Source organism: Centruroides vittatus, unplaced genomic scaffold (assembly GCF_030686945.1).
Source record: "Centruroides vittatus isolate TY-2023 unplaced genomic scaffold, ASM3068694v2 contig_3203, whole genome shotgun sequence".
Classification (NCBI taxonomy): domain Eukaryota; kingdom Metazoa; phylum Arthropoda; class Arachnida; order Scorpiones; family Buthidae; genus Centruroides; species Centruroides vittatus.
The window spans coordinates 2,074-12,247 of record NW_027122060.1 but is presented as its reverse complement, the minus strand read 5'-3'; the positions used below and the strand labels follow the sequence as shown (position 1 = coordinate 12,247).

At 26.9% G+C, this 10,174-nt stretch overlaps 1 protein-coding gene across 2 annotated transcripts; it reads right to left on the bottom strand.

Moving 5' to 3' along the window:
- Positions 1 to 1,278: 1,278 nt before the first annotated feature.
- On the bottom strand, positions 1,279 to 9,640 carry LOC136973552 (nucleoporin NDC1-like). Of its 2 annotated transcripts, none has more exons than XM_067268281.1 (6): positions 9,518 to 9,640; positions 7,918 to 7,979; positions 4,942 to 5,014; positions 2,509 to 2,609; positions 2,149 to 2,267; positions 1,279 to 1,603 (listed from the first exon to the last, which is right to left on the bottom strand). In XM_067268281.1, the coding sequence occupies exons 2-6, from the start codon at positions 7,930 to 7,932 to the stop codon at positions 1,540 to 1,542; spliced, it is 372 nt and encodes a 123-aa protein (XP_067124382.1). In that variant the 5' UTR covers positions 7,933 to 7,979; positions 9,518 to 9,640; the 3' UTR covers positions 1,279 to 1,539. The 2 variants fall into 2 exon arrangements, with proteins under 2 accessions (XP_067124382.1, XP_067124383.1); XM_067268282.1 differs by having other exon boundaries at positions 7,918 to 7,967.
- Between the last annotated feature and the right edge of the window lie 534 nt (positions 9,641 to 10,174).

Genomic DNA, 10,174 nt, shown 5'->3' with positions numbered 1-10,174 from the left:
CATCTCTTTGGCAAAGCATATGAAACAAAAGACAGCATGACTAATAAATACTTTTCTCCACACAGCAGTTAAAATTACTACTAATTCTACTGCAATACTACACCTTTCAATTGAGGTTTGACTAAAAAGTATCATTTTTCAAATGTTTCCATGTTTAGAAAATCTTGTTTATTCTTGCTAAAAAAAATCACAATTTGGATGTTACAAAAGCATTTTGTGGACATCCTTAGTTATTAGAAAACAGTAACAAATTATTGTGTTATTTTCATCTAATAAATATACCTGGTGTTTTAACAAGTTCGATGAAAATTGTAAAAGCCTTACTGTCCTTAAATTCTATTATTATTGTTAATTGTCTACTTGGACTTTAAACACCAGTATAAAGTCCTATTAATAAGTAAAGTCCAAGTAGACAATTAACAATAATATTAGATGAAAATTGTTTACTTTGCTTAACATGTTTAATTAAAAATGTTTCTGTACCTATTTTTTTTCATATTTCAAAAATTTTTAAATTTATTTTTATTATATTACATCATCATAATATTTGTTATCATGAATTAAAAATTGTAAATATGAATTCTTATAAATAAAATTTGAATATTGTGTATCGTTTAAACCTTATTCTTTTAACATGAAATGTATTTCTTTGCAATAATTTGAAATACTATTTAAATCGTTGTTATCAATCTTTGAAACAATTTCATATTTTAATTACAAAAAATTTCTTGTAAAAAATATAATGTTTATTCTATTTTTATTCTATATTTCTATTCAAAATATCTATTCAATATATTATCTTTAATTACATATGTTTTATTTTGGTTCAGTTGTCTAAAAGTACAAAAAAAATGTAGTTACTTTATTTTTTTTTCTATATACAACTAATTTGTATCAGTGTTACTTTTTAACATAAAAACATTAAAAAATGACAATTATGAAATGTTTTTTATGACTATATTAAAATCTCCATTGATGTTATTCTAAAGATTACTCTGTTTTCACAGAATTTAATAAATACAATGTGATCAAACAGAAAATTTACTTGCAAAAAGTAATTTTATAATGCCGGGGAGGAGTTTCAAATGTTGTTCTTAAGTCTGTAATAAATAAATGTTCCAGATTTAAATGCTTTTTGCAACACAACAGGCACAGCTAGCTTATAGAATTGTCAAAACTACTACTTAGATAAATCTTTTCTATGACCCCTTCGTGTAATATTCATCAAAGTAGTTTACACAGTTCTATTATTTAATAATTTTTCATTTACTTGAACTATACAGTTAAAAAAATTTATTATATTGTATAAAAAAAAGCAATACAAGTTATGATTGATCCTATTAGTAAAATTTATGTTATACAAATTCATAAAAAAAATTTTGTTATTTTTATCATTAAAATAAAATCAGAAAAATAAATTTAACATTTTCTTCCAACTGATATAAATATAAAAATTGTTTAAATATATCAATTTAGATACATTTTTAAATAACTTTACATAAAGCTGTGAACAGATTTAAACTGTATTTCAAATAATCTTCATTCCATAAAGCTCAAAAACTTGTCCACGCGTTTATGATCTTCGGGTGACAATGGCAGTGAACTGAAAATAGAACCAAATTTTTTATTCTTTTAGAAAATAAAATACAAATATTTTATAATTAAATCATAATCTGCACATTTAAAAATATTTCTAATTATATTCAAATATGTACTTATTTATTCATTTACATGTTAAAACTAATTTCACATCATTTGTTTTTGATCAGACATGGAAAGTTATAATTAGCATGACAATTTTTCAGAAATGTTATTTTCTGTAAAACTGCTATAAAAAATTTTAAAATGAAGTGTTTAAAGTTGTACATTAGTTATACAACTTTAAACACTTCATGTTGACTTTTTTTTCCCTACAATAAACTTTAAAAAAAAAAACTAACATGCCCTGAAGGTTCTCATAGTAGCAATGGGCAACAATGTGTTGATACTACAGACTATTGACACTTTTGTCTTGATAAACTCAATAGTTGTCACAAAAGTAAAAATTTAGTTAAAACAACTAACAATTGATGAATGCTATTAAGATTCTAATGATTTATAGTTTAATATTTTGTAAAATTGAGAAAAATTATATAAAAATTAACTTACTGTAGATGGTCTTTGAAAGTGTACACAATATGATATATACCATTTGTTATGCACTGTCGAAAATGTTCAATTTCACACATATCTTTATGTTGTTTAGAAATTTTCTCTTTTTCCATTGTCTATAAAAATATAAACATCCATAAACCCCATTATTAAATTAAAACAAAACAATTGCTGGATTATATTGGCTATATTAATGCTACTATTAATAATTAAATGTTAAGTAATTTGGACTAGAGGTAGGAATAGGTGCCATCTTTATCAAGAGATAGCACCTAACACACATCATTTAATTATTAATACTAGCTTTAATTATCTTGATAAGCTAATTCAATTTTTATGAAAACCATGATAAATTACCTCATGAAGAGAAAACAACAGATAAAGTATTTCAGATAACGATCTTTGAACTACACCATATTTATCTTCATTGTAAGAAAAGGAAACTAAATGACAGAGAGCTGAAACAGATAAAACACATTGAATAATAATCATAAATCTTTAAGGAAAATTATAAAAATAAAAAATTTTTAATATCAGAGAAATAAGCTACTGAATTTTTGATTCTACATAATTAAACAAATTATTCACAAATCTTAACACTAAGTCAATAGTCAATGCATCCATTTCAAGTGCATTTAGCTGGCTTTCTTTCATCTGTTTTTGATGTTCCCTACATTTCTGGTTCCATATAATATATAATAAACTTTACAATATAGTGTTACACATATTCCATTTTCTTTTTGAAATTTTGGCATTCTATCAGATTTCATTCAGTCTCTTGAACTGCCATTCCATGTTTTTTTCCCCTATTTCCTATTGCTCAATTATCTTTTCCATTTTGGCTTAATTCCACTCCTGAATATTTGAAATGATCATATACTGTACGTTCTAAATTCCTCTTTTTACTATTACTACTATGTACCAGTACTTCCCTTGCACAAATAGTTCAAAATTAGATAGTAACTTTACTAATGCCAATAGTCAGATACAAAAAAGAAAAGGCAGTTTAAGAGGCTAAATGCCAGTAAGTAAAAAATTTTTGGAATGAATGCTGAATTATTATGCCCTTATATAAAAAATGAATTGAAATTCTATATACAGGTATCCTTTGATTAACATAATTAATTCCCTTGATGCTAATGCAGATATCACAATCACATTAATCAAATACAGTGGTACATTGGTACTTGACTGAACAATCATGACCTGCTAGAACAAAATTTCAGTTAACATATATTTTTATTTTTATTTTTATTTTGTCATCCTTAAGAAAAGATTTCTGTGATAAAAATGTATACAGTGATACCTTGGTTTTCGTTGATAATTCGTCCGAAAACAATTGGCGAAATTCGAAACCGACGAAAACCGAGGCAATTATTTCCATATGAATCAATGTAAATCCAATTAATTTGTTCTAGACACTCCAAAATACATACCAAAAATGCATTTTATAGAGAATAAATATAGTGTTTAATAATAAAAACAATAAGAAATTAATATAAAATGAATATAAAAACAGCCAATTTCAGCAATCTTAATGTCACTCTTGTATTTTTCAATGGTTTCCTTCTTCAACTCGATTGTGTTCTTAGCCTTCTTCTTTGAAGGGCTGCTTGGTTCTGGAAACTTTCTTTGGTCCTATGATGGAGCAAAAAGGAAAGGAAAGCAATGAAATTGTTTGACTAAAGGCACAGAGTAATAATGCTTACAGAACAAGAAACAACCCCACACTGAGCAGGAAAACAGATAGGTCAGCCCTTTGTTTTCGCAAAATTAACAGTGAGGTTGCCTGGACACACCAACGAAATCCAAGACAAATTTTTCGCAGAAAAAACTGACAAAAACCGAAGTCAATGAAAACAGAGGTATTACTGTAATTAATTTAAAAATAAAATGAAACCTTTGAGCTGCCTACCTTTGTCAGACAAAAGTATACTGAATTCAGTTTGTTTTTTTTCCACTTAAGAAAAACAAACTGAATTCACAATTTTGCATGCGGAACACAATCATCATGTCTGTGACACGCTAAGAACTGTTACAAGTTCATGAGCTGTTATTCGTCAATTTCTAACAATTTCTTTCTGAAATCTCTCTTCATCAATGGCTTTTAGATGCCCCATACATTTTCAATCCTTTAGTTCAAAATTTCCCAAACAAAACTTAGAAAACCACATTTGACATGTCCAACACACTACAAGTATTTTTACTGTTTGTATAATGTTATATCCTTTATGAAACTTAAAAAGCATACATAATATGCCTGATATGCATTTTATCTGAGACATTTCAATTTGATTTTACACAAACAAAATGTGAAGTAAAGTCATAAAACAAGCTTCTAAATAAAGAATACAATATCAAATTAGCAATAATGTGTTAAATTTTACAACTATCATAATTAAACTACATATCTGTATCAGAAATCACCCTCAGCACAAAAATAGTAAATTCACCAACACCTTATTTGCCAAGAAAAACATATCTATATTAAGTAAAGACAGCTGTTAAAGCTGTGTTAATTAAAATTTCTATCCCATACATAAAGTGATTGTTGCAATTAATTTCACACGGTAATCAAATCCTGCATTAAGCAAAATCATGTTAAGCAAAGGATACCTGTATAAAATCAAAAATACTATTTATTTTCTGAAAAGTAATTATAGAAGTATTTTAACTACAGGTAAGAGTTAAAATTATTTCTTAAAAAATAATCCATCATTCAATTTTAAAAATGAATACAATTCAAAAGTAAAAAAGAATTGCAATATTACTTTTAGATAAACATATTACCTTTTATTGAAAAGATCACTTGATGGCTATACAATTTTCTTGACTTTAATCCAGGCAATTCCATTATAAAATACTTTATTAAAAAAAAAAATATATAGTAATTTAATATATTTTAAAAAATCATAGCTTAATCTTCTATTTCCAGATATAGTGTAATCCCAATTTACAAGTACTCAATAAATACTTCAATACAATAAGCTGCTTTATTTTACTCTTCCCACTTACAAGATAAATTATTTATTACAACTAGCACCAATAAATATCTGCAAGAACAAAACAGTCTAATCATTAGTGAAATAAGATAAATCCTTGGGTGTAGATTAGAAGACTTGTAGGTTGCAGTCTCTATTTTCTTTGTTTCATTTAAACTGTGTATTCATCTGTTAAAGGTAGTGCCTATTCTAAAGTGGTTATATAGTGGTCAAATAAATTTTACCTCTACATTACAATTATTTCTATTTGCTGATTAGAATTTCATTAATTAAAAACAATTATTTTACTCTATTTTACTTGTTTTCTGCTTACTTATGTCAACTAACTTTTATTTTATTACCATTAAATAAAGAAACTTCTCATAATTTATGTATTTACTTTTCTTATTTCATATTAGCTAATTTTATGTCAATGAATAACTTAATCAACATTTTTGTTTTATTTTATTTCAATTAGAATCATTGGTTAATAGATAAATATGTATTTTGTTACTTTAAATACTTTAATGTTATATGAGAAACATGAATAGGGTGATTGGTCATTCCAGACAAAATAAAATTTTGACTATAAAAAAATAACAGAGAGCTTGTTTCTATTTACAAAATTTCATTTTATGAAAGATTTCCAAAATCAAGATATGCTTGTAAGTTGTGGTTTCACTGAAATAACATTAAAAAATAAATATTTTTAAATTAAAAAATATATATATATATTTAAAGATGAAATACAATACAATGAAAATGCTTTTAGTATCTTCTTATCTTTATCAGACATAAAAACTGTAAAATATTATTTTAAAAAATGGTTGCTTTTAAATAGAAAATATTAAATTATGAATACAGTCATAATCCAAACTTTATTTACAAACAATTATTTAAACAATTAAATACAGTAGAGAGTCGAAAATCGGAATCAATTGGGGACTGGGGTGGTTCAGATTAGTCATTTGTTCCAATTACCAATTATGTACGAAAAAATATATTAACCTGTCCGATGTTCAAATTTTTCTCCGTTGCATGTTGCTTTGTGTTGAATTTTTCTCCATTGCGTGTCGCTTCGTGTTGAATTTTCGTCGATTTTAAGCCTAACGAAAATTTTTATAATAATAATCGAGGCTATCGTATCGTTAAAAATTATTTCTGCATTTTGTACAATAAATATATTGAAGAATATAAAAACATGAAAATTATACTTTAGAAGTAAATCTAGTATCAAAAAACGTTCGATTCAGCACGACACAGTCCGACTGAAAATCGTGCCGATTACCGGCGATTCTGATTACCGGCGTTCCGATTAACGACTCTCTACTGTAAATAATTGCATGTTTTCAAGTCTATTATTTTTTGTTTTAAACAATTTTTTGTTTAGCAACAGAATAAAAAATGTAACTTTATTTTATGTAATTTAATAAGAATTAATAACATATATTTTCAACATATATAAAGAATGCATAAAAAGTTTCGACTCCCCTAGGCATATTTTGAACTGCATGAAGGCATATTTTAAGCTGCTATTAAATAATTCCCTTTATATTTCTATTTTCCATATTTCTATAGCATAAAAAAAAAAATATATAATACACCAACTCACTGACAAGTAGTGCGATTGATTGATGTTACTAGGTGACCATTTGACACAAAATTACCACAGGTGACTAAAAATACTTTTCTTTTTAATAGAATCACATTACTTTTGGCACTATTTTTCTATCACTTGAAATGATAATTATCTCTTGAAAGAGTATGTATTAAGGAATGTTATAGGTAACATTTAATGTCGGAATAACTGTCTATTAATTTCTGTCAGTATTGGTACAACTTATTTTTAGTCTTATCCTGCAGTATAAATATTTTTTTTTTTTTTTGTGTGTGTGTGTGTGTGTGTGTGTGTGTCTGCAATTTTTTTTCTATTTTATGGCTGGCTATCAATTTTTAACAAATTTGACATCTGATTTCTGTTTTTGTTGTATAGGGAAAAGATTGAGATCATAGCCATAGCAGATCCAAGGCTTTCAGAAAGTTGTATTTTCCATCAAAAGTATGCCAATGACATAATACTGCATGCAACTCTGTAAGAAATGGTGTCAAAACAAAAACAGTGATATTATTGATGCATCAAATGAGTGACCTACCAAAATGACCTCCAAATTAAAGGAAAAATGTGGGGTAGTCACCTGAAAAGTTTAATAGAAACAGAATTTTTCTAAAGATTACTTGCAGTGATAGAAATTGTCTGTGTTTCAACAGTTATGCTCTTATGTCAAATAATTTTGGAAGTTTCACACTGCCAAAGGATCTTTGCAGGAAATACTGCAATTTCCAGGGTTCTGAAAAAATTAGCCAAGCAATGTTCCAGACCTAATCTCAGAGCTGTATCTGAAGAATGCTTCAGAACAGTATACTGTGTCATCATGATTAACAACAAGAAATTACATCCATTCAAAAAGAATAGATATCTTGGATGATAACCCAAGATAACACTTCCAGTTGGTGGGGAGTTTCTCTACAAGAATTTTTCAGTGCATTTACAGGAATGGGCTTCACACTGATTATTAGCTGTAATAAGCATTATTCCACCATTTCATACCATTTTTAATCCAAATAGGTAATCAATAATTGATTCACAATAGTAACAATGAATGTCTTAAGAGGATCAAACTTTTCTTGCACCCTATATATATGTATATATATATAGGGTGCATAAATATATATAAGTAAATTCATTCTAACAATAAAATATTAAATTCAATTCATTAATTCTTACCATTTTAAATTTCATCCAAAAAGTTGATGTTGATAAAGATGAGGGACCATCTGAATGATAACCTAAATGTCATTAAAAAAAATAAATACTATTTTAGTATTTTAATTTTGTTCATTTTTATTCTGTATCTGTAGTCATCTAATATTCAGATTTTAAAAATTTCAACAGGCAAGAAAAATAATAAGAAAAATACACAATATAATTTGTCTTAATATATTACACACAACATTTATTATATATGTAATAATATTTGTATGTATTATATTTTTCAACATTGTCAATGAACAATGCTCAAAACTTGTTACATGCCACAAAAACAATATTAAAATATATACAGTAAGACCCCACTTAACGTTGCCTTGTTTAATGCTGATTCAATATAACGCAGTCTGCTCAAAGCCTAAAAAAAGCTCAAAATTACGCAGATTCAAATTATCGTGGCATTTCATTGATTCATATGTAATATGATTATTTACAAACATGAACCAATCAGCAAAAGGTGGCAATCCATCACAGCACTGTACTTTCCTTAAATCTATGTTTGTTTGGTGCAATTTTGAAAAAAATATAACATTGTGGATGCCCTTGGCAATATCGACTTCACTTGGCAAAAACTAACTGATAAATGCATGAACAGAGTGTGGAAGAAGTTATGGCTGAAAGTATCTCAAGAATTCTCAACAGAAAGAGCCTATCGCTGTATCATTAAGTTCACCAAATTGTCAACTTAAATCGATACAGCAGGACTAAGAGATGTAGACGAGCAGGATATCGAGGAGTTACTGCATGTTTCTGGTGAGAGCCTTACCAATGACAACCTTCAACAACTGGCAGAACAGAGAATTCGTGTAGAACTGGAAAGTAGTGATTCTGAAACAAAGAACCCAGAGAATTTCTCTACAGATTTCCTTAGTAAAAGTTTGGTAATGATAATCAAAATCGTCGATCAAACTGTAGTGAATGATCCAGATTTTGAAAAGAGTGCAAAAGCAAGACAAGGCATTTTGGCTGAAAACGTTTGTTGTTTATTAAATTTTTTCTCAGCAACTTAAGGTGTTTGGTTGTTTGTAAACTACATGACTTTATCGCAAAAAACGAACTTTACATTTTACATATGTTTGTGTGTTATTTAACATATATTATAATGCAAATTAATATAAAAATAACTTAACATTAAAGTAAAATTTGTTTATTTTTGATCACGTGTTGTCCTTTCCCATTTACTCTATGTTAAAATGACCTCGTTTAGCGCTTTGTTGTCTAAGAATGCATCCTCCGCATTAAGCGGGGTCTTACTGTAATATCTTAATAATCTTATATTATATTTTAAAATTTATAATCAAATCCCCTCAAATAAAATCTCTCATTAATTAAAAAAGAAAGACTTAAAAGCATTTAATAAGACTAGAATCTATTCAAAAAAAAAAAGAAATTGAAAACATACTAATAACTGAAAAATATTTGATTTTTCAAAACAACTTTTACTCCATTGAAAGTTTATTTTTAAATGTAATAATATATTTTTACATTCAAAATATAATAAATGTTCAATATTATAAATTCAAAGTTTATCTGATTTTTATATATTACATTTACTTACCTGTTGAAAATATGCTTGAATTATAATTTTCTTTTAGCTTTGTTTGAAATGAATTTATTTGTTTTGAGCATTCTGAAAATATTGCATCCCAATGGTATGGATGGCCACCTATAATAATTTTTCAAAAAAATATAATTATCTACTTGCTTAGTTAAAAGTAAAAATGTATTTACAGTCAAACCTTGGCTTTCAAACATAATTTGTCCCTAAAAGTTGTTCTAAAATTGAAACAAATTTTCTCATGAGAAACAATATAAAATCAGTTCCTAATCTCCCAAATAAAGCCTTTTTTTTTTTTTTTTAACCTTAGCCGTATTTCATGCATAACAATGCCTACAAATGCAATATAATATTATATTAATAAATTTTTGCCATTTAATTTGAGTTAAGCATCTTTAAACACGAATTCTTGAATGTCAATTTTATTACGCAAATGTCAACTAATGCTTTTTTATTAATTAATTTGATTTAAATTCAACTAAAACACTACACTCATGACACCTTATAAATTTGCAGCCGTGTTTATTCGGTACAAACGAACGTTTTCGGTCGTGTTTAACGACCTTCTTCAGGATTAAAAAATTTGCCATCACACCGCTGGCTAAAGAACTGAGTCTGACAAAAGTCGTAGTCCACTCTCCCTCGATACCTAGGCTA